Source organism: Cynocephalus volans, chromosome 1, assembly GCF_027409185.1.
Source record: "Cynocephalus volans isolate mCynVol1 chromosome 1, mCynVol1.pri, whole genome shotgun sequence".
Classification (NCBI taxonomy): Eukaryota; Metazoa; Chordata; class Mammalia; order Dermoptera; family Cynocephalidae; genus Cynocephalus; species Cynocephalus volans.
In genome coordinates this window covers 292,862,213-292,887,371 of record NC_084460.1, presented here as the reverse complement: position 1 = coordinate 292,887,371, position 25,159 = coordinate 292,862,213, and the positions used below count along the sequence as shown (strand labels likewise).

The 25,159-nt window shown below is 42.4% G+C and overlaps 1 protein-coding gene across 1 annotated transcript in view; it reads right to left on the bottom strand.

Annotated features, from left to right (window-relative positions):
• The window catches only part of SP100 (SP100 nuclear antigen), a 76,485-nt gene that overhangs the window by 8,589 nt on the left and 42,737 nt on the right, over nucleotides 1-25,159 (bottom strand). The window contains exons 9-19 of the mRNA XM_063092434.1: nucleotides 24,443-24,526; nucleotides 22,805-22,888; nucleotides 21,079-21,165; nucleotides 19,757-19,795; nucleotides 17,451-17,534; nucleotides 14,464-14,580; nucleotides 13,450-13,509; nucleotides 5,720-5,824; nucleotides 3,871-4,013; nucleotides 2,647-2,685; nucleotides 78-122 (exon numbers count right to left, since the gene is read on the bottom strand). Of these exons, the coding sequence (XP_062948504.1) occupies nucleotides 78-122; nucleotides 2,647-2,685; nucleotides 3,871-4,013; nucleotides 5,720-5,824; nucleotides 13,450-13,509; nucleotides 14,464-14,580; nucleotides 17,451-17,534; nucleotides 19,757-19,795; nucleotides 21,079-21,165; nucleotides 22,805-22,888; nucleotides 24,443-24,526 (887 nt within the window). The remainder of the gene's footprint in view (nucleotides 1-77; nucleotides 123-2,646; nucleotides 2,686-3,870; nucleotides 4,014-5,719; nucleotides 5,825-13,449; nucleotides 13,510-14,463; nucleotides 14,581-17,450; nucleotides 17,535-19,756; nucleotides 19,796-21,078; nucleotides 21,166-22,804; nucleotides 22,889-24,442; nucleotides 24,527-25,159) is intronic.

The following is a 25,159-nucleotide window of genomic DNA, read 5'->3' as shown; positions in this document are numbered from 1 at the left end:
GCAGTGATGCCACCAAACATGTAGCCAGGGAAAGGGCCTGGGCGATTCTGGGGCTATTGTCGGGGGTTCGTACTCACACAAGGTTCAGCTAAGGTTCTGTTGCGCGGCTTCAGTGTTTTCCGCTGAAAAGAAAGATTGACGGTACTTAATGTGAGTTTTCACTAACCACACAGTTGAGCTGACGTCTTTATTAAGGGATTCATGCCAAAGCCTTCCCTTTGTTTCATGTGTGCTTTTGGATGCCTATACATCTAACTAGAGAATAAAAAAGGACTAAATTATGTGTCGGTGACAGTTTGGCCCAATGCAAGTTCCATTCCCTGGCTCTCAGGCCCAAGGCAGGCCTTCGTGAAGCTGCGCAGGGAGTCTGGCTCTCATTTCCAAACTGAGCTGGAGAAATTCTACTGTTCCTCCTACTTCAAGTGGCCCTCAGCCTTTTTTTTTTCTAGATTAGCAAGTGTCATATCATCCAGTGGAGGTGCAATGTGAATCAGTATAAGGACTCGTCACTCCCAGCCCCTAGTGACCACAGAACCCAGAGTCCTGGAGGCCATGCAAGGGTCCCAGAGAAGAACCCCACCACCCCCTATAACTCTCCCCCTACAGCTCTCTATACAGCCCTGAAGATAAAAGGCATCCAAGGTCCCCAGTGCTACAGCTCTTCTTCCTGATGGTAAGCAATTTTCTACTTTCTCCTGAATCTCAAGAGCTTGCATTGACCTTGGATGTCTGTGGAATAACTCAGCCTTCTTCTAGTCTGGACCAATGACTGCTTCAGCTTTTACCTCCAGCCTGGGGCAGAGAGGCCACAGACAAACCACCCCATGTCATCCAAGGCACAATGACTGGAGAGGTGGCCATGTCACTGCCACCTCTCTGAGGGGCCTGGATAGCTTCTCAGCCTTTTGGCTAAGAGAAAGTGTAGTATCTGAGTGGCCTAGAGTCCCCCACCCCCTCCATTAGTTGCTCTCCCAGGCAAGACATGAGGTTAACACAATCCTTGAGGTCTGTCGTTTTTGGCCTCCTTTGCACTGCTGTTGGCCAAGCGCATCACCTCGTGGTTAGTAGTTGCTCCAGAATTGTTTGTTGGATGGATACATAGGTGCATGAACAAATGTCACAGTTGTCACTTAGGAGAAGAGGTTTCTTAGTAGCCGGTAAATGGTCAGCTTGGACTTTTAAATCTTACTATCCTGGAGCATCTCAGCTATCACCTTTTTTTTTAATCACCAGTGGGTTTAACTGGAAACTTATAAGCAGGGAAGCTGCTAACAGCAGCACTTGCCACATGGTGCTAAGTGTGACACAGCGTCAGAAGCTAAGGGTCTGGGGAAGGAAGACCCTTGGGAGACACCCTCTGAAAACTGAGGTGGTCACACCTCTAGAGCTGTGAGCCACTGGGAACAAAGAGAGGGTGCCTGTAATGAGGGGTTGGGAGACCAGCCAATGCAGTTGATTAGCCCACAGTTACCTGTGACTCTATGGGCTGGGTAGATATGTTTGGAATTAGTAAATAGATTGAACAATGTCTCTTTCTCTAGAAAACCCAGGGGATGCAGAACCTAGTCATTGAGTCTGTAGTCATAAAGCCAGTGGAGCAGGTAGCCCCAGTAGCCAGCTTTGTGAAGACTTCCTGGTGTAGCAGAGATGTGCAAGGCCACCTATGTCAGAGGTTAAGAAGTGGAAGTTCTTCCATCTCCTTCCTTCACCAGGTTCTATCTCACACCCAGCCTTGGAGAGGTCATGGGCAGCATCAATGACCTCACCACTTTCCCTGGAATCCACACAGCCCGGAAACCACTACTTCCATGGAGGGGCATTCACCCTCACAGATGGAAATGAGGTCTGTACAGCCCGCCTGGTGGGGCCAAAGGGCCTCTCCACAAAGGAAAAGGTTTCCAGATCATCAACTTCTGGGTCAGCAGCCTTAGAGGGCACTGTTGCCTCTCAATTGCTCCACTCACAATGGTGTCACAAAGGAAAAAAACCATTCCCCTTGAAGAACTCTCTGTGTGTGTGTGTGTGTGTGTGTGTGTGTGTGTGTGTGTGTGTGTGTGTAGTGGAAGAAAAACATAAAAGAAAGGGAGAGATGTGTTTCCTGTTGTTTGCTTCCCTGGGTGACATATGGCTGTATACACAAGGGGGAGTCTGCATTAAGTCAGCTGGAGTGACCATGGGATGTTTCTAGGGGAACTTTTGCTCCATTTTTAGTTCATTAAAGATAGAACACAGGAAAACAAATCAGTGCTTAAGTGGAGCTTGCAAAGGCAACAGTTGTTAAACGTATTGTATTGTGCATTTCAAAATCGCGCTTACTTTTCCAACCGCAGCCCCAGCTCTTATACTTAACTTAAAGACAGTATGCTATTCAGATCTTTTATTAAAGCAGACATATAAGGTCAGTTCTGCATAAAAATATTATCTATTTTTAAGGATTGTTTCCACCCCTATCTCAAATGTTTTAAGGCTCAAAGAAATCCTGGCCTCGTACGTTGTATAATGTCTGAAAGCAACAACTGCAAAAGGACCATACTATAAAATCAATTTTTATCATGATTGGTCAATGTAGAAATGATAAGGCTGCAGGGATGTAAAATCAACAATATGATTGGTGAGACACTGGGGCAAGGTCATGCATTAAATCACCTGTTTTCTCGTTCTTGGTGGGCACGGTAAAAATCCCCTCTGAAAGAGAAAAGAGATGAGTGATACGATGGGTCCTTGTTTTTATTTCGTGAGCTTGGTTTTTCTGCCTTCCAGATGGATCTAGGTAGAGGTCCCACTGTCAACTCAAAATCAAGGTGTCTTTGTGGAAATTATTTCCCATGATTCCCCAGTGATTAAAGGAAGTGTTTAGACTCCTCGCTGTGGCCTCACGACCTCTACAATCAGCAGAGCAAATGCATCACACCTCATCCCCACAGCGTCTTGAGACGACATGGAGCAGATTTCTATGCCATCGCTTCTATGTATGCAGAATGCCCCGTTTTACACTTTTGCTTGATAAAACGGCTCTTTTAAAACCTAGCTCAGTGCAAACGGTTCCACAAAACTGTCCTCAGCCTCAAAGCCAGGAATGACCTTGCCTGCCCCAGCGACTGTGTCCCTTCCCTCTCGTTACAGCATCGACACACTGCAGTCCTGTGGTTATGAATGTGCAGCCTTCTTCCTGGTTAGGAGCTCACACCTTGAAATTCCCTCATGGCTTTAGATGTAGATCAATAAATATTTTCTAAGTAGAGACCTTTTCTTTATTGCTAGAGTAGCACAAGATGTGATCCAGAAAGAGCCCTATATCCGGAGTCAAAGGACACGGGTTCCTTTGCAACAGAAATTCTGTCCCTGCTTCGTCCACATCAAGGGGTTGATATGAGGAGCTAAGGAGTTGTTTTAAAATGAAATCTATTTATATTCTCTTATTCTCAAGAATAAGCTTGAGGTGGCTTATTAAAAGAAATATTGTTGAAATATTGTATATTTCAAGGACTTACCCATACCAATATATTAATTTTCGATATATAATTCTACTATATTACTCTTAACATTGGCCCCCAAGGTTTAAGACCCCTCTCCTCCCATTTAAGTTATTTCCATGTGATGAAATTGCGCACCTTCTTAGTGGCAGAGTCAAGGCCACAATTGACTGTCTACCTTCAAAAGGATGAGTTAATGCACTCAGGGGATTAAGCCATAATATAAGCCAGCCAAGGTAACCCCTGGATGGATGAAATGTTAGTAATGACATTAGCATTGTGACTTGGGCAAGGGGCATCATGACGATTTTCTGGACCCTGGGAAATTCTGCTACAGCTTGGTGTTAGTGAATCATGAAGCTAAGTCCTTGATTTAAGCCGTTCGTCACTAGGATACCTCCATCAGGTGCTTCAGGGAATGCCCTCCGCAGCGAAGGCTCAGCTTCCAGTTCCTGGAAGCTGCGTAGCCTCCTTCAATTTCAAATTTCCTGGGGGTGAACCACCTTCCATCCTCACTCTGTACACAGTTCTCCGAGGCTCCTGTAAGACCAAGACAAGCTGAGCTCCCGACTGGGAAAACACCTAAACTTGGCCCCCAACTCTACTGCATCTGGAGCCACCCACGGGCTCCGGATCAGTAGCAGGAGAGTCTGTGTTTTCCTCTCAGACATCAGGGGCCCCAGCCCCAGCCTGAAGGCCAGGGCAGAAGAGGACTCCATGCCCTGTGTGCATTTATTTCTTTGACCTTCATACAAAGACAGGGAGAGTAATTACCACCAAAATTTACCTTTTAAAAGCATTTTGCTATATTTAAAAGAGAAACATGAATGGCCCTAAAGAATGAGTAGATTTCTTTCTCCTCCTTTCTCTGTGCCCTGCCAGGCCATGTGACCCCAGGTGGCCATGTGGAAGCTGTCACTACAGCTACATCTGCCTCATCTTGGACAAAGTTGGTCATCCAGCTAATGGCAATCAATTATTTCTCATATTTTGGATTCATGGCTATTTTATGTTAAAATTAATTATGGAAATATTATCTAGTGGGAAAAGTTAAATGACACATATGCAGTATAGTCATGGGGTAAATATTTATACTTGTTGGTGCCCAAAGAATTATATTATGGGAGGGCAAATCAATCATGGCAGAAGAACACTGATAATGTACTTTACCAATTATAATTTGCCAAGTATTTTATTTTATTTTTATTTTTATTTTATCTATTATCTCATTTTTTCTCATAATAATACAGCGAGGCTAGTTTTAATTACTATTCTCATTTGGCAGAGGAGAGAGTTCAGGGCTGAGACTGGGAACCTTGCCATAGATGAAACAAACACTCTTGGTATAGCTGAAACTTGAATGCGGGTCTTTTGATTCTAAATCTTGTGCCCTTCCCACTTAGCATAAGGCCGTACAGGTGCTATAGGGAACGGGGCTGTGAAGGTTGATGTGGAATTTCTCAGATGTGTACATTTTCCACCCAGGTGTTGAAGTGGTTGTCCTTGTGCTAGACAGGCATCCTGTGGGCCTTTTCCATGGGGAAGGGGAGAGGGCCTGGTAGGCTCATGTTTCCTGAGTTTGAAGTGTAAAAATGTCATTGTTACTCCAACCTGTCCAGGGTGTTGTGCAGAAAAGAGTTAACATGGCCGGCATGACACTATACTTAGAAGGCCCTATGTGCAAAGTTCACCCTTGGATGGCATCTGGGAATTTGGATTTCAGGAGGGTTCACACCATTCCCGGAACTGATGAGTAGCTTACTGTGCCTGAACTATCTGTGCCTACAATACGGTTTATGCTGAACACCTGCTTTGCTCCTGGGAGTCTGGAATTTTGGTGTGGCTAGGCAGAGGATGCCTGTGTAACTAATACCTGAAAAAACCCTGGACTCTCAGGCTCAGGCCAGCTTCCCTGGTAAACAACATTCCGCATGTGTTGTCACAATTCATTGCTGGAGGAATTAAATGAGTCCCGTGTGCTGCGCTGGGAGAGGACTCTTGGAAGCTTGCTCTTGGTTTCCTCTGGACTTGGCCCATGTGCCTCTTCCTTTGTCGCACTTTGCTTTGCCTCCTTTCACACTTATAAACCCTGGTCATAAGTGTGACCATATACTCAGTCCTAGGGGAGATTCTAGCAAATCACCAAACCTCGGAGACCCCCCCCCCAACACAGGAGTCTACTCCCTAAACACTATGCTATTCACATGGGCGTTTTCCAGTTGAAAAGTGTAGATCGTGAAACTCACCTTGTTTCAATTTATCCTTGTACAGAGTCCCCTTCGCCTTACCACAGGTCACGGGAAGTTCAGGACTTTGAAAGTTAATATTTCTATCTCTGGGAATTCTTGGACCTGCAAGGAAGCATTGTCTTTCACCATCTTCCTCTAAAATTGTGCATGGTCTTTCTCAACCCATGTTGAGGAGCTTTTTTTTATAACTTAAATGTTTTGGAGGGATTTTCCCCACGAGTTAGTTATATTTCAAAGGCTTTCTTTTATGGCTGATTAACACCTATAGATAAAGTCATCCTCCACTCCCACCCTCTAAATCCTACACAAAAGCCTGGTGTGGCAGGATCTGAACTCCCAAGCTTGTTGGCTACAATTACCTAACAATGACTTTCCTCCTGATGGCTTTTTGTTTGTTTGTTTTGTTTTTTGCGGCTGGCTGGTAAGGGGATCTGAACTCTTGACCTTGGTGTTATAACACGGTGCTTAACTAAATGAGCTAACCAGCCAGCCCACTCCTGATGTTTTGAAGGGACATTCTTAGCCATATTATTGCTTTGAAATTATGCAAATAGAGAAAACCCCCACAGATTTTAGTCCTGTCTCCTGATTTGAGGCACTGACTGGGGCAACAGAGAGCAGGATGGCAGTAGGGAACCTAATGGGGCAGGTTCTGTCTCCCCCATTGTCTTCTGCTTTGCTGCACTTTTCCTTCACCTGAGCTTTCTCTGTGGCTGAGCAGGAAGCTTGGGGCCTAGGGCTCTAGAAAAAGCTGAAAATCGCTCAGGAGAGAGGGCCTCTGCACACCACATAAGTGGGGCACTGGGAATCTGATTCCCCTGGAGCAGGTATCGAAGGTCTTAAAATGAACTTCAGCAGCAAGAGCAGCTGCTCCTGCCCCTCGGCCAACATTGAGAGGGATCCATCAAAGCCACAGCTGGAGCTTCTCTCTGGGATGGGAAGGGTGGGCCGTCCACGTTCCTTCCAGAGTGAGTTCAGATATGAATAAATTATTAGAGCTGGGATGGGCCTAGGAGGGCACTCGGTCTAATTCACCCACCATCTTTCCCACATCTTCCCAGATGAGGAAATTGAGGCAAAAAGGACAAATGACCGGCCAAAGTTACACAGTCAAAGGAGTTTAAGAATTAGACCATGGGTCCTGTTTTACCATTCAGGATCCCCTTCGGAGGGAACCTGTGGTTCTCTACATGGGCAAGAGAAGGGTCAGCTAAATATCATGTGGATTGCACACTTTATATTTTTTCTTTACATTTTCCTTCCTGAAAAGTTATCAGTGCAGTGGAGTGAGCCCTGCACAAGCCCTAGGTGGCCTGGGGTCCCTCATAGATCAATTGGCTGATCAATGGGGTGGGTGTTATTACCATCCTGTCATGTGAAATTGACCAATACTGATGAAGATCCTAATGTTTGGTACAAGCTGCATAAGCCAATTCAGAAAACTGATTTATTAGAAACTTCAAGATGGCGGTGGCTGCGGCGGCTGGCGCGGAGTAGCTGAGGTGGAAAAGGCGGCCACTGGGCCTTAGGCAGCCGGGAAACTTGTGGACCTTCCTCTTGCCGTCTCTTAAGGGAGGACCACTGCTGGTGGCCGGTCGTGGGGGCTGACCGCCACTTTGCCCTTGGCAGGAGAGGCTGCCTCGTTTACAGGCAACAGCTTTGAAGTATGGAGCAGGAAAAGAACTGTTTCTTAGCTGCAAAAGCGAGTCTCTAAACAGGGAACACGGCGCCAGGGCTGCTGTTGATGCAGCCAGGATCCCGGAGGCCAGGGCTGCGCTGAAGCCGGCCAGCTGCCCTATTCAGGATTCGAGGTTTCAGACCGGCATAAAAGAAGATTCCTGGTAGCGCCCGAGCCACGCCATGGGACCGACTGAGCAGCCCGAGGTGGCAGTGGCCGAGAACGGGGACGGTGACAAAGCAGAGGCAGAGAGGGAGCCGCCCAACCCGGCACAGCCCTGTGAGTGACCCCCGGCCTGGCCCTGCTCGGGGGCAGATGCCCACCCAGCTTCCGCCTGCATCACCGGGCCAATCACCGCCCCATCACCGCCCCCGGGGCTGCCTCCATTTTCTCAGGTGGTGGTAGCTCTGGCCCGGCTCAGCCAAGCCTGTCCTCCTCACCTGGCTCAGCTCCTCACTGAGCCTTCCCACTTGCTTGCCCCGGCGTGTGGCTTCCCGGGGCCTGCGGGCTGGCCTCCCCTCCCACTCCCTCCACGGTTCTCTAGTGGGGCTGGTGGCGTGGGGCGTCCCCGGCAAGCATTGGGAAGGCAAGGAAGTACGGGCTGGGCCGACTGTCACTCCACTGCACCCTGGGCTCCGGCCCCTGGTAAACTTCCTGTTACTGGGAGGCAGATACCATCTCTGCGCCCACCAGTTCAGAAAAACGCCTAACCGATTTCTGGTTAAGAATAGTGTGGTTGGAGAGTTCCTAAGTCCGCTTGAACCTGCCGGAGAGCTGACTGCGGGCGGGCACCGGACTTGGTCCGTGCCGGGGGGATACAAAGGTGAACCGTGTGCTGCGGGTTCCTCCCCCGAAGAGCTCACGCTCTGGTGTGGGAGCTAAGACAAGTACACAAATAACCGCAATACCAGGAGGAAGGTGATAAGTCCCGAGAAAGATCTACACAGTGCTACAAAGGCACCCAGAGCGACCGGTCGTCAGTGCCTAGCAGAAGCCTGGTAGACTTCCTGGGCGAGGCGGTGCCGAGCAGGGTCTCAAAGGCCCAGCTGATAGAAGAGGGCTGCAGAAGACACGTCCCAGCCCAGCCCAGTGTGCACAGAGCGGGGAGACATCCGGCTAGGGAGGTGGTGACTCGACAGAAACCACACACCCTGTGGGGTCGCCACTGCATGATCCAACAGCCCAGGCCAGAGTGCACGGAACAGGGAGAAGTGCTGCATGGGAAGTGAAAGCTCAGCAGAGACCACACACCCTGCGGTACCGCCCTGTGATCCAGCAGCCCACCAGAGTCCAAGCTGACCAGAGAGGTGGCTCCCCAGAGAGGCCCAAGACCTGAGGCAACCATACACACAAGGCACTAGAGGCCAACTGAGCAGTGACGGAGGTAGCCATACCAAATTGGCAACCACAGCAACATCTTAGTTAGTCAATAGTCTCAAACCAGTGGACTGTGAAACCCCCTCCCACAATGAATAAACATCAAAAAAAAGATACCAGAAATACAAAAAATCAAGAAAGTACACCACCAAAAGTTAATAAATCTCAAACTCTAGATCCTATAGAACAAGAAGCCCTTGAAATGACTGACAAGGAATTTCGAGTGATAATTCTAAGGAAACTGAATGAGATACAAGAAAACTAAGCTAGACATCATGATGAAATGAGGAAAAGTATACAGGACCTGAAAGAGGAAATATACAAGGAAATCAATGTCCTGAAAAAAAATGTAGCAGAACTTGCTGAACTGAAGAGGTTATTCAGCGAAATAAAAAACACAACAGAGAGTTTAACTAGCAGGCTTGTCGAAGTTGAAGAGAGAACCTCTGAACTTGAAGATGGGCTGTTTGAAATAACACAAGCAGACAAAAAGAAAGAAAAAAGAATCAAGGACATTGAAGAAAATCTGAGAGAGATATCAGACAACCTTAAGCGCTCAAATATCCGAGTCATGGGTATTCCAGAAGTGGAGGAAAACGGAGATTGCATTGAAAACATATTCAACAAAATAGTGGCAGAAAACTTCCCAGGTATAGGAAAAATCACAGATCTTCAGATCCAGGAAGCTCAATGATCTCCAAATGTATTCAACCTGAAAAGGCCTTCTCCAAGACATGTCATAGTCAAATTGGCAAAACTCAGAGACAAAGAGAGAATCTTAAAAGCTGCAAGAGAGAAGCGTCAAATCACCTATAAGGGAGCCCCAATCAGGCTAACATCAGACTTTTCATCACAAACCCTAAAAGCTAGAAAGGAATGGGATGATATATTCAAAATACTAAAAGACAAAGATTGCCAGCCAAGAATACTCTACCCTGCAAGGCTATCCTTCCGAAATGAAGGGCAAATAGTATATTTCTCAGACAAACAATAACTGCGGGAGTTCACTACCACATGACCACCCTTTCAAGAAATCCTCAAGGGAGTACTGGGTTTGGTTCCTGAAAAATAACTACCACTGCCATGAAAACCCAAGAAAAATCAAAACCCACTAGTATAATAAAAATGGCATTCATGAAGAGAAAACAAGCAAACAAAAACGCTATCTACAACCTAAGGAACCAACAAACACAGAAACCAAACAGTAAATCAAAAAGCAAGGAACAAAAGACACCTAAGACAACCAAACAACCAATAAAATGCTAGGAATAAATGAACACCTTTCAATAACAACTCTTAGTGTAAAAGGCTTAAATTCCCCAATTAAAAGACACAGACTGGCTGACTGGATCAAAAAGGAGGACCCAACTATATGCTGCCTACAAGAGACCCACCTCACCCATAAAGATTCACACAGACTAAGAGTGAAAGGATGGAAAAAGATTTACCATGCAAACAGAAAAGAAAAACGAGCTGGAGTGGCTATTCTTATATCTGACAAAATAGACTTTAAACTAAAAACCATAAAAAGAGACAATGAGGGACACTACTTAATGATAAAAGGACTGATCCATCAAGAAGACATAACAATCATAAATTTGTACGCACCCAATGTTGGAGCAGCCAGATTTATAAAACAAACTCTATTAGACCTAAAGAAGGAAATAGACACTAATACCATAATAGCAGGGGACCTGAACACCCCACTGTCAATATTAGACAGATCATCTAGGCAAAGAATCAGTAGAGAAACACAAGATCTAAACAAGACTCTAGACCAATTGGAATTGGCAGATATCTACAGAACATTCCATCCAACAACCTCAGAATATTCATTCTTCTCATCAGCACATGGATCATTCTCCAGGATAGATCACATATTAGGTCACAAATCAAGTCTCAATAAATTGAAAACAATTGGAATTATCCCATGTATTTTCTCAGACCACAATGGATTAAAACTAGAAATTAATAACAAACGAAACTCTGGAAACTATACAAACACATGGAAATTAAACAGCATTCTACTTAATGACATATGGGTCCAAGAAGAAATCAAGCAGGAAATCAAAAAATTTCTTGAAACTAATGAAAACAATGATACATCATACCAAAACCTGTGGGATACTGCAAAAGCAGTATCGAGGGGGAAATTTATTGCATTAAACGCTCACTTCAGAAGAATGGAAAGATGGCAAGTGAACAACCTAACACTTCACCTTAAAGAACTAGAAAAACAAGAACAATCCAAACCTAAAGTTAGCAGACGGAAAGAAATCATTAAGATCAGAGCAGAACTGAATGAAATTGGAAACCAAAAAACAATTCAAAAGATCAACGAATCAAAAAGTTGGTTTTTTGAAAAGATAAATAAAATTGTCAAGTTGATTTTCTAAATCACCGTTTTAATTTTTGGCTACTTAAAAAATAACATTTTCTTTCTGTTTCATGAATAAATATCTACTTTAATCTCTCTGAGGCCACTAATTAGACCTTTTCAAACGTTCTCCTCTGTTCTATGCATCATTTTGGCTTTGACAAGCACAATTAGAAAATTTCCCCCTAATTTACTGATTTGAGTTTTTGTTCACTAATTCAACAAGTAATTATTAAGCACTTCATATGTGTCAGGTGCTGTTCTAGGCATTGAGAATATAGTGGTAAGGTTTTGACCACCATGAAGCTTTTGCACCCACCATCTCTGGAGCTCCCCAAATGAATGTTTGGAGCACTACAGATTTTCTCTCTTTGTTACCCTGTAATGGGTCCAAAGACTAAGTAGAATTGCTAATCCATTCTACTCCTATTGGAAAAAAATTGAGCCAGTAATCCCCGCTGGAATCAACAGTGGTTGATTCCAACCTCAAGCATTCTGGAGGTTGTGAGCTGCTTCTCTGTTTTCCCTGAGCAATCTGGTTTGACCACCAAGGCTCAGTTGCAAGCAGAAGATTCACTATAAAATGCTGAGTAAATCAGAGTTTCATTGAAAAATAATGGCTTTGAAACTTGCTCCCTGTTACTGCTGTTGACTACAATGCTTGAAGAAAAAGTAACAACACATTCTTTGATGCATCAATACCCAAAGGCATTGTTTCTAATGCAGGGTCCCTTCTCACCTGCCATGCAGCTGGAGGAAGGAATTCCTGTGATGCCAGTGCCTTTGATTTCAGGTGGTATGAGGACGAGTAGGATAGCTAGGAGGAAAACTCTTGAAGTAATTGGGGAACAACATGGGTCTAACCTTGTGGAATGAGTTCCCTGTTTCATCATAATGAAAAATATGAGGGTTTCCACCTGGCCTTTGGCACTCAAGGTTGCTGGATTGTGGGGCTATGTCAACAAGCACATGTGTCATTGGGAACCAATTTTGTGACTGTACCCTGAGCTATGTTGCGAATAAGACACTTGATACTGCCTCTGGGTAAAACTTAGAGCTTAATAAAAAAGGGAAAAGCTTTGGGTTCACTGCCTTATCCTGTAGAAGTAGGGGTCACTGTGAATTGTCCTGCCATGACCTATAGGCTGAGCGATGATGAATTCATGTACAGCCAGCAAGATACCACCCAGTCTTTAGCATGAGTGTGGGCTTGTCCAAAGTCTTTCAAAATCTTTGCCCTTATGCTGAAGCCTTCCACACCCTTGTTTGGGGGGGACAACTCCCCCATATCTGGATCTTCCTTTCATTTCATCAAATTTCCTGTCTTATTCCACTAATGTGCAGTTTTGAAGCCCGTTTGTATATCCTTATCCAAAACATTTAGTAGAGATGTGGTCTGATTTACACGGAAAGAAAAGTTGTGGAAGAGTTCGAGTAGGAAGTGGGTAAGAAGAGCGTAAGAGAAATGTGATGGGGCCCATACACATAGGAAATGAAAAATGTATAAAGAAAGGTCATCAGTATTTGGAAATAAAAGAAAATAGAAAGTGTTTTAATGTTGCTAGGAATAGTAGTGTCAGTAGTAATGCTTATAAAATATTACATAAGTCATAGCTAAAAAGTGGTATCATTAGCATAATAACCTAAATACTGAATTAACTGTTCATATTATGGTTTTAGGTGAAGACAAGAAAGGAAGTCTAAAAATAAAAAGATATGGGACTTCAAGATGGTTCAGATTTAAGCAACAAGGATGGGAGGCAGTAGTAAAAAAGTCTGTATGTATCTGATTTCACTGTTTTTAGCTGAAATCCTTTTCTGGCCCTTCTATATTCCTGCAATAAAATTGAGCTCTAACCGGCCTGCATTTCTGATAAAGCTAAAAAATGAAATTCCAGAAGCCAGGTTTTAAAAACATAAGTCATTACAACTTCAAAAAGGAATTACAGAAAGAGATGAAAGGAAAGTCCCCTCAATCCACACGTATATTAGTTAAAAAGCAAGAAAACAAAAGGTTTGTGTAGAATTAACTTATTTAAATAAATAAAATTATAATCCAAAATGTGTCAACACATGCATAGAAAAATTCTGGAAGGATATACACCAATGTTTACAAGAAACATATTTTAAAATCACTGTAAAAAGTAACATGAAGATATAAGCATTTTGAAAAAAATTGTTACATTAAAAGGTATTCATTTTTTGTCTTATGAAAGGTCCAGAAAATGATAATAAGCCTTAGCATTAAAAAAATAGTTCACTTGTAAAATAAAAATCAAGTAAATTCTTACTTACTCTTACTTCTTTTCTTACTGTGTTTTCCCAAAGTAGGATTGTTTCCAACATCCATGGTAACTGAAAAGTGATAGGTGGTGGTCAGAAAACTGTAATTTATAAATAAAAGTTACAAATCTTATGACAATTCATGCTGCACAAAAGGCTTGAGTTTATAATGATGTTCTGAGTATCATTTCTCTGTCTTCCTTCTGAAGGAAACATACAGGTACTGAATTAATATCTAAGGTCTTCCTTTAGTTCTCTGAGACTTTAGAGGAGCTCTTAGTTACTTATGTATATCAATTTCCTCATTTACAAAATAGGGCTAGCAACAGTGATCCTTCAGGTTCCAAACTTTTCATGAAGATTAAATAAGATCTTATTCATAAAAGCTAATAGGAAGTCACTACATAAATCAACACCATGCTGGAGGACATCCTTCAAAAGTACACATTTTTAATTTAAGAATAGTTATTTGAGGTCTTTTTTTCTGACAGGTAGCAAAACCATTTGCCTTTTTAGGGCTTTCCAAGGTTGTGACAAAGTGACATTATTATCTACCAGCAGAACATGTCTTTCTTTGTTCCACAGACAAGGGTGGAAGTCATCATATAAATTCAACGCTTTGATATTGATATGCTGGTATAGTAAATGAAATGCTGCCATTTTTACCAGTATATTTCCATTACATTATTTATGTATAACCAAGAAAGCCCATCTTGCTAAGCATGACTTTATAATGATCTCCTCCCTCCATGCTGTTCCCCAAGTGTCAGGTCAAACAGAGAACAAGAATCTGGTGTGGACAGAACTTGTTCCTTGTCACAGTGCACTCACAGTCAAGTGCAGCAAGAAACAGGGACTCTGATTTCAGGCTTCTGACATTCTGAAGCTTGGGGCCTGTGGGTACACTTGCTGCTGGCCAGCCAGAGGCTGCCTGGTGTTCTTGAAAATTGACCACATCCACAGCTGTACCCAGTGTGTGTGGTATCTGCTGAGCCACTCCATCCCCAGACCCTTGGGCAGCCTTACCCATCATGTCAGATGCTTGGCTACTTTCAGTCCTTGCTTCCTGGCCTCCTGGCACACCTTTTGGAAAACACATGACACAGGTACACTTCTCATTTTCAGGTTCTTGTAGCTTTGCTCCTAAATTGTGATTGGTAAAGAATTTTCACTTGTGCCTTCTCCCCTCTAAAGATCTTCCTTTTCTCCAACATTAGTGACTACCTCCTTCCAGCTGCTACATTAAAGGATGGCTCTAGCTCTGAAATCTCTTTTTCTTTTGTTGTTCCTCACCGTATTTGTCCTGACTTTTTTCATGGATGACCCCAAGAATTTCAACTTGAAAGAAAGTGTCAATTAATAGTGTGTTTTAGAGATAGATAACACTGGGGGAGCAGAGGCTGGTTTTAAGGAGAAAGATGTTGTGTTCAGTTTTGGAATTTTTGAGTTTGAAGGTCTTGAGAGACATACAGGTAGAGAAGGCGAACGTTTTCAGGACCGTGGACAGAGGCCTTCTGCAACTTCCATGATTGAGTTTAGAAATTGAGGAGACAGGGCAGGCTGGAGATGCGTGTTTAGAAACATGAGGTTGTGGGTGGTGATTGAAGCCATAAGAGTGAATGAAATGCCTGAGCGAGGCCTTTTGTAATCTGGGTAAGTTATGGGGCCATTTTGGTTCCCTGGGGACTTTTCACGGCTATTGTGTACCACATCTTGGGTCAAATTTGCTTTTGTCTTTTGATCATCTCAGATCCCCAAATTTCCCCATCACTCTCCCCTACCCCTTTTACACTGCCCCCTTTTTCTACCATTTTCCTCTCATCTTTTAACTTGCTCTCAACATAGTTCTCATTGTGCCTCATCTTTTACAACTCTCCATTTATTACCCCCTGTATGTATCTCATCCCACCCATTTTTCTAAGTTCATATCTCTGGATCTAGTTTTGTTATCGAGGTGATCGTCTCCACTACCACCTCCCTTTCTGGGCCCTCTTTGACTCTAGCTCTGTTTTTGTCAATCTTATCTTGATGTTCTGACTGTTTTTACAATTTTAATCTGTCTTTATTCATATTTTCTGCATCTATATTTGGCTTAATCTCACAGATTACTGTTTCCACCCTCACCAAATGCCTGTTCTTTTGACACTGACCACATGGCCAGCCCTATTACCCTTGCCAGTTCCCTATGAGCCTCCTACACTGTAAGTCTGTCAATCACTCACACACTTTATTCCCATGTTTCTGGTACAACTTCTGAGAGGTATCTTGAAAATCATTCCTCTTCCCCAACAAAACTCTCTTACCTAGGGAATTTGGATCCCATGTCCACCTAGAAAAACTTGAAACTTCCTCAGGTTTATTTTTATCTGGTGACCCGAGCTGCCCTTTTCCACTCTTTCTCCTTATATTTTCTACTCAGCGTCTCCTCCCTGCTGTCAGGAGCCCAGCTCTTCTTTCTCCTTTGGTTCCCTCAAACCTGTTGAAAGCAGAGAGTCTGTGCACATGTCTCTGTTATGTGTTTGTTTGTACTTATGTCTGCATATGTTTTGGGGAAGGGGTAAGGAAAAAAAGGAAGAGCTTTTTTTCTAGGCAGACAGGAAAAGATGAAGATAATTGATGACATCAATATTTGGCTTCTCCACCACAAGCTAATGAGCTGTATTTCTTCTGACTCTCTATTCATTTGAAGAGCTTTGAAATCACAGGACACTGAGGAGAAATAAGGAAATGATACACTATAGACAGTGACCAGGGAATACTCCTCCACGTGGTCATGCTAAACTATTTCCAGAGCTCAGATAAGCTGAGAAAAAAGCACACCTATTCCAATGACTACACCTCTTATCCAGCAGAGATTTGCTCTTTTTCTATCTGACCACACCTTATTCTCCCCCCATTTTTCTGCCAGTACATTTCTTTCTCCAACTCTTTGATTTTGTGAGCTTCTCTGTCCTCAGATTTTCTTGTTTTTGTGTTGCTTTTTCTCTTTTTGTCAATGGTGCTCTTAGTCTGTGTTCTCCCTTATTTCTATGTGCATTCTTTTTTTCTCTCTCCATCTTTCTGGGTATTTTGTATACCATGTAGCTTGTTCCATTTTACTCTCTCTTTCTCTTTGAGATTTTCATTTTTCCCTCTCCATCTATCTGTATCTATCTATCTATCTCTATATTATATCAACCAATATATATACACATATATGTGTGTATGTATGTATATATGTTACATATCACAAATACACACACACACAGTTGTTGTTAAATAAACTTCCTTGTATCGAGCATGGCTATAGTCCCCTGTGAATACTCTGCATTCCTTGTGCCTCCTCTTTGGACTTTGATTCAAGTGACACAGCTCTTATCCTCCTGTTACCTAAAATAGTCACCCAAGACACCTGGGTTGCTAGTACCTGTTGTTCCTTTAGTTTTTTGACCCTCATACATTCTCACGTGTATTTCTTCATACCAAAATGGGAATAGCAAGAGTTAGCCTGCCTAAGTCTTAAGAATTTTGCCAAAGCATATTGAAACAACACAATATAATCCAATTACATGGTAAAGAATATCTGTCAAAAACTATGCTAAAGTTTGAGAGTTGTTAATCTGAAGCTTTTATTTCTGTCTATAATTACATAGCAGGAACAGTTGACTTTAGAGGCTTTTACAATCACAAATGACATTAATGTCAACCAATATATCACTATAAAAATGTAAGATCTTAATGTTTGTAGGCACGACAGTAGGTATTTTAAAAGATACTAGAATTTTGCTATTTATTTCTTCAACAACAGCAATATATAATTACATACATTTAGTCAATAGGACTCATCTTGTTAAACATGAGTTTATAGTAATTTCCTGCCTTTCATTTTCTAAAATGCCAAGGAAGAGTTCCCAGGATTAACTGGATGCAAGGTAGTCAAGGTGCTCAGAATAAAATGCATCTGGAAACAGTAGCTTTTAATTCAGATTCCTGACATCCTGCAGGCCAAGGCTTGTCATCCTAATCTTCTTTACCTGACCCTCTTCTTAGGGCTGAGCTCGAGGTTTCCTGAGGCTCTTCTTCGTTATTCAGCTCTGGAAAAGAATCACTGCTGAACCCTGCAGAAAGAAATAAATTCTGTAATAGTCCTAGTCTATATCTTAGGAACCAATCCAACAGGGAATTTTTTTTAAAAGGAAAAGGAAAATTAGAAAAAGGAAACTCGTGTAAGGAGAGGTAGAAATATTCCTACCACTAGACCAGTTTTTGGCTTTGTCTGACCTGATGATCAAGGTTGCTCTAGGAGCTATCCCCAAGGCTGGGGCTGGGGACAACTCTGCCATGTCAGGCATTGCCTTTTGTCATCATTTCTTATATTTCTTACCCTTTCCATTTGTTTGCACATACTTCTCCTACTTCCACCTGTTTCTCATCCTGAAGGATCATGGAAGCAACATTTTAAAGGTGTCAGAGATATATAGAAGAGGCTTCTCTGGTCAAGATGGTCACTCTCTCCCACAAATCAACCGATTTACAACTATTAAAAAGCAATGACAGCCAAGCTGGGGCCACTAAAGCTCAATGGAAGAGGAGGAGAGGCCTAAAGAGTGCATGAAGGTGGGAGAAGCCACAATGAGAGAAAGAAAAAACCGCTCTAAACATTTCGTGCTATGGTCACTTTAAGGCTGGAGCCACTGAGGGCACAGAGCAGGAGACAACAAAAAGCCACATCTGTGCTCTTTGGATGAAGTTGCTTGGAGGTGGCAGGGGAGAAGAGGGCCTTGGCAGCCCCTAGGCCAGCAGTACCACCAACAGGTTTCCCATGGACCCATATAGGACCAAGGAGCCACAGCAACTGAAAAAAGGAGCCACTCAGATGCCGGTGAGTCATTGCAAGGGACTGGAGCACAGCCTGCCTCATGTGAGGTGTTTGGAGCACAGGTGGTGGGGGAGACGGACCCACAGGGGGAACATTAGCACACAGCAAGGAGAGCTGATCTGCCACCCAATCAGTGCAGGATCACTCAGAGGAGACTGGTCAGAAATATAGAATTGCATGGGATGCAGTTTGATGAAAAGGCTCAGGTCCAGACCAGTGTTTCTATACAACCCAGGCGCATCAGATTTCACCAGATTCAGAAGTACCTATAAAGTCAACGATTAAAACTGAGCTGCACAAAAGGCCTTCTCTAGGGAATCAGCAGCAAAGCAGCAATTTAGCTAAACCACAGAGCTCAAGTACTGGTCCCCACAGGAAGTCCCCTCATTTTAGAAGTAAGTAAAGGACAACAAATTAGTTCCAGCGCAGAGTTTGAGTGGTGGGAACAGCAAATAATCCAACACAGAACTGAAAGAAAAAACAAAGTACCCACAACCAGAGACAAAGTTTGATAACTAGTAAAGGTCTCATTTCACCAAAGAACACCTGTAACACGTAGAAGGACTGGAAGTCCCCTGGGCTACCAAGCCAGGAAGTGGGAAGGGCCGGGGACCTCAGCCATGGCCCCTGACACCTGCAACCAGTCCTGAGGATGGGGGCATTGGGCCTCGGCCACCATCCCCCTGCCACAAGTGCAACCACCCCAGCAGCAACCACTGAACTGCCACAGGAAAAGCTCTGGGCTCTCCCAAGCTGGAGCGGCAGGGGGCTGAGGGTCTCAACCACGCCACCCCCATGCTAAACCATCCCAGTGACAACCAGCAAGCCTCAGCAAGAAGGTCTCCAGTTTCCTGAGCTGGGGTGGTGGGGGGTGAGGGCTGTTGCCACACCCCCTGGACATGTACACCCAGCACGGCAATGACCAAGTCACTGCTGGAAGCCCCTCGGTCTCCCCTGTGGGAATGAGGGGGGTGCCACAGGCCTCAATCCCACCCCTCTTCCTTCCTCCTTCTTCCATCCCATTTCCTTCCCCTTTCCCCTCTCCCTCTCTCTCCCAACTGCTCTACAACATCGTAGAATGTAAAAAAAAAAAAAAAATTAAAAAAATTGTTATACAAGTATTTGATAAACAAAACAAATCTAAATCATCCAAAAAAAAAGGATGTCAGAGCCTCACCAACTGGGCCCTAAATGAATGTGTGGAGTGGAGCACCTCCTCCACTTGGAAACTGTTATCCTGCTTATGTGAGTGAAGAATAATCTTGTATTATGCTCGTGCCATTGAGCATTTTGAGGCCTAGGTGTTATACCAATTAGGCCAATCCACCTAATTCAAAATGTAAAATGCAAATCATCCAAAATCCCAACAAATTAATTTTTTTAGAGGATATAACAAAAAATTAAAATAACGCTTTTATAGCAAAAAAACTTGTTACATCAAGAGTTTTTAATTGCTCTTACGTCTTTTCCTATTTTGCGTGCCCCGAATATCCACAGGATCTAGAAAGTAAAAGAAAACAAAACCAGTAATCCATACTGTATAAATCTTATGACTATTTACATTGTAGACAGGGTTTGGGCTCTAATGACACTATGATGATTATTTCTGTCTCTTCCTATCTAAAGAAAGAAATCACTACCAAATGGAGCAAGAACTCACAAGTTTTTAGCCCTAAAATCAAAGATGTTTTGAAAACCAATATTTTTCATGGGTTTGCAGCTAACTAACTTAGAAACAAATCCAGCAAGGAATTTTTTAAAAGGAAAAAGAAAATTGGAAAAGAGAAGCTCGTTTAAGGAGGGGTAGAAATATTTCCACCAGCAGTCCATTTTTTGGCTTCATTTGACCTGTTGGTCAAGGTTGCTCCAGGAGCCATCCCGAAGGCTGGGGCTGAGGACAACTTGGCAATGAATCTGGACTTGAGCTGCCATTAGTCCATGTAAAATCTTACCACGTTTGGTATAAATATTCATAAAAGTTGCTGTAGAAATATTAATATAGTATATTTGAGAACGGCATTCTGCCCCAGACTGTATTGGAGTGTTTTGTAATATAAAGACAACCACATTGTCTTTCTAAGAAATAAAACATGTTTGAATTCTGAAATACATCTGGTTTCAAAGATTTTTAATGAGGGATTAGGAATGTTTGCCAGGAGTCTAGGCTATTAGTCCTGCTTCTCCGTGTGATTTTCCATATGCGATATGTAAAAGATCCTTAAATGTCTATGTGCTGGAGTCCCCCCACCTGTGAAATGGGGGAACAATAGTAATCTTGTCTACCTTTTAAGTTATTGTAAAGATAAAAGGAGATCTTATTTGTGGAGATACTTTCAAATATCACTATTTGGCCAATGTCATATTGGGGGTCATCTGTCAAAACCTATGAATTGAATTTGATGGAAATAACCAGAAGCCTTTCTTTCTGTCAACAATTAGAGAGTATAACCAGGGCCTTTTACATTTTAAACAAGTTTGCAACAAAATCAAGCAATAGCAGACAATCCTGCTTTCTCTCTCTATAAAACAGGGGATGGGCAGAAGTGAAAACCACTATATAAATCCAATGCTCTGGCAGTATGTAGTAAAAAGGGCACTGCCATTTAACTGCAGCTATCTTTTAAAGCCTGAATTTATAATAATTTCTTTCTTTGCATTTTACCTGGAAAAGGTAAATGCAGAGAATGGGCTCCTAGGGCTAACTGGACCATGGCTGTGGTGTGTGCTCAGAGTAAAACGCACAGGAAACAGGAGCTGGGCCAGACTGTTCTCACCCTGCTCACCATGCTTACTTCTCAGTGCTGAGTTGCAGGGTCCTGGGATCAACTCACTGTCCGTGGATTCTGAAGATTCCTCCTTATATCTCATCCCTGCAGAAAGGAGCAAATGTTCCTTGGAGATCTCAGTGTATAACAAGGGAACCAAGACAAGATGATTCTATAAAAAGAAACCTAGGAAAAACTTGAGAGCTCCAAAATTCCAGGGCAAGAATGTCCCTGCTTTCTGACCTTCATGATCTGCCTTTTGAATTTATGTGACCTGTAGGTTAGTATTTTAGTATTTTATCTGTCATTGTCACCTGAGCCTGAGGCTGAGAAAATTTCACCCCCTGTGGGCACCTTTGCTTTGTCTTGGCCCTCTATCTTCTTACACTGCATTATCTTTCTTTGTTGACTTGTCCCTGTTTGGATTTGTTGTTGCTGTTGCTGTTGTTTTATCTGCAGTTGCATTTATTTATAGCTTCACTTCTCTTTCAGGGCAACCATGGAGGTCTGATATTAAAGAAGGCAGATCTTCTACCTGGCTGCTTCCTGAATGACCAGTTGAGACAGGGCAAACCCCTCTCCCACTTAAAAATCCTTGGAATGTTTACTTGAGAAAAAAACTAAACTTCTGTTAACAACAACAACAACAACAAAAACTTCTATTGTGTTTGAGTTATTGACTTCTTTGGGTTTATATGGTACAGCAGTTAGCCTACTTAATTAATACAAAAGTTAAAATATGAACTATCTAAAATTAAAGCAAACTTGTATTTTACTTAGAAAGATATAGCAAAGAATCAGAATGAAGTTTTGCAGAAAATACTGCTCACCCACAACCACGACGATTCATATTTTCTCTTACCTCTTTTCCTAAAGCTTTTAAAGTATGTAAATGATTCTGAAATCCTTGGAGAAAAGTGTTATTGTATGCAAAAGATTTACGAATTCTATGACAACTCACACAGCAAATGGGATTGCAATCATAATGAAGTTTTGATGAGCATTTTCCTCTTTCCTTTTACTAAATCGAGTTCTGAAGGCCCAGACTCATAATGCTGGGATCCTGCCTGGCTCTTCTTTAATCTCCATGTAAATTAGTAAATGACTCTTAACCATCACCAGCTCTGGTTTTCTCATCTATAAAGCTGAGTTAACCTAGTTACCCTACCTTACTGTTAAAGTTTTCATGATGACAAAATGAAGCTCTTTTTTACAAAAGCCCTATGAAAATAATCACAAAGTAAGCCAATGGTTTAATTATAATTTGGATTTGGGTGTAGTTGATCTGAAGTTATTTTTCCCCATCAATAATTAAATAGCACAAATTATTCTTTGAAGATTTCTAAGCTTGTGTCTAAAGATGATATTATCAACAAACAGAGAAAAACTGTGTTACTATGCCCTGTAAAAATATAAAGGGTGATAGTAGAGAATAAGTACATGATTTCGGCTCTTTAGCATTAATAAGTACGTAGTGTATGGTAAAAAAGACTATCACTTTGCTAGCATATTTTTGCTGTTATCAATGTATCAATTGATTTGACCATCCAGTTAAACAGTTTATAATGCCTTCTTGACACCTTCCCTATTCCAATAGGAGATTAATGCTCAACATGGTATTGTAGAAGTTATAAAACCAAGGAATATGGAGAATACTCAAAATAAAATTAATCAGGAACACAGAGCTCTGAATTTGGACTCTGGGTATTCTGCCGTCCAGGGGTTTCAATTCTAACATTCTTACCTGATGCAGTCTGGGGTAGTATGTAAGTATCTTCTAGGTCCTCTTCTCCCTCACTTGATTGCCAAGAGTCATAGTTATTGATCACTGCACAAAAGAATAGGATTCTTTAGGGGTTTCTGTGTGTGACCAAGGAACAAATTCAGTAGGAAATTCCTTAATAAAAAAACCTGGAAAAAACTTGAAAACCCATGCAAATCCTGGCCTGCACCCAGTCTTTCCTTCCAAGTTACCACCTTGCAGGTTAGTGATGCTCCACTCTTGTCCCCAAAGGCAGAGACAATTCACTGGCCAGGGGCACCTTTGCTTTGCTTAACCTTTGCCTTTCTACACTCCTCTCTTTCACTTCTTACCCTTTCTCCTTGTCATTCCACATTTCCTTTGTCTCCATGTTTGTTTTTCATGCAAGGAAACCTTGAAAAATCTTGGGGACAGTGTTAAGGACAGGAAGCCTCTTCTATCCACCACCCTGGTACCTCCTTGAGCTGTTTACAAGGCTGAGAAATAATCTCCTGTGTTGGAGTCAAATGTATATTTGGGGATTGTTTTTTAGAGCAGTTTGCCTACATTAAGATAAAAGTTAGAGTTTGCAATGTCTAGAAACCAAAGCAAGTTTACATTTTACTTTAGAAGATACAGTGAGCAATTAGAACAAATCTTTTATTTAAAATATTGTTGTTTTGTGACATCAAGACCAGGTAACATTTTCATTTGCTCTCAGGTCTTTTTCTAGTGTGTTTTCCCTAAAGAAGCATGTTTCTAATATCCCCTAGATCTAGAAAGTAAAAAGAGAAAACAAATCACTAATGTGTACATTAAAGACTTATAAATCTTACGACAACTCATGCTGCAGATAGGATTGAGAAAGTACAAAATTTTGATAATCATTTCTATCTCTCACTTTACAAAGGAAATGGCTCAGAATCCAGGATGCCAGTTTTGTCTTCCCTTCTCCATGTGACTTGCAGAAGACCTTGAAACATTTATGTGAGTGGGTTTCCTCATCTTAGGAAACAAGGACAATGTCTATCCTGCTTATCCTTTAAGGTTGTTGTAAAGAAGAAAATAAGATATTATTTGCAAATGACTTTTGAAAAACCACTATATATGCTATGGCTTGCTGAAGAACTCCATCAAAAACAATGCTTTGGATTTGAGAATACGTATCTCAAGTCTCTAATTCTGCTAACACTAGATAGCTGGATGAGCTGTCTTCTGACCCTATCCAAAGTTTGTGATCAGATGCAATATGATCTTCCAACAAAGGAATATTTAGCTTCCTGTCCTCTATAGATATCATTGTGTAAATCTAACACTTTACAGGCATAGCAATTAGTTTGCTTAACATATAAACTTATCACTTTGCTAGCCTATTTCTACTTATATAACCAAAGTATGGGTACGTATATTGATTAATAGGATCCATCAATTATTAAGCCTAATCCTCAAAAATACATTTATAATAATTCCTTCTCTCCTAGCATTTCCCAAGAGGGTCAAGTAAAATAAATGCAGAAAATGGGAACCCAGAATAAACCGGATTCATCATACAGAATGGGCTCAAAATAAAATGCATCAGGAAACAGCAGCTCTTAATTCGGAATCCCGCAGCCCAAGCGCTGCTCTCTCAGCCTTCCTTACCAGGCTCACTTGGCAGTGCTGAGGTGGAGGCTTTGGGGGGCTCTTCTCCGTCACTGGGTCCTTCAGAGTCCTCACTGCTGATGACTGCACAAAAGAGCAAAACCCGTTAAGGGTCTCAGGGTGTGACCAAAGGATCCACACAGCAGGAAATCCCACAATAAGAGCACTAGGAAGAACTGGGAAGCTGAGTTATCTCAAGGCCCTGGTCTGTCTTTGAGTGTGTGTGACCTGCAGATTGTTCCAGGTCCCAAAGGAAAAGCTGATGAAATTTACACATAGAGGGCAGCTTTGCCCACCCTGCTGACCCTCTTCTTACCCTCATGCCCATTCTACTTACCCCTCATTTTACTTCTTTTCCCCACTCTCATTTGAGCTCTTTAGTTCACGCTCATGTTGCTTCTCAATGTTCCTCTTAGCTCTGCCCATTTCCCCTGCTTCTGCCTCTGTTTCTGGCGATGGTATCTCTTTATACCCCTGTTGGTCTTGATGTGTTTCTTTCTCCATCTCTTCTCGTGAATATCTTGGTTCCCTGTTTTTTCTTCCTTTTCTTTAACTCCTACCTCCATGCTTTCCTCTCTTCCTTTAGAAATAGTCTCTCTGACATCAATACTTCCTACCTCCATTTCTGTCTTGGTATTTTCCCAATTCCTAAGGATTTTCTTCTGTTAAGCTGAAGGCTCCCTGCATCAGATGCTGGTCCCCTCCTCTTCCTGCCTC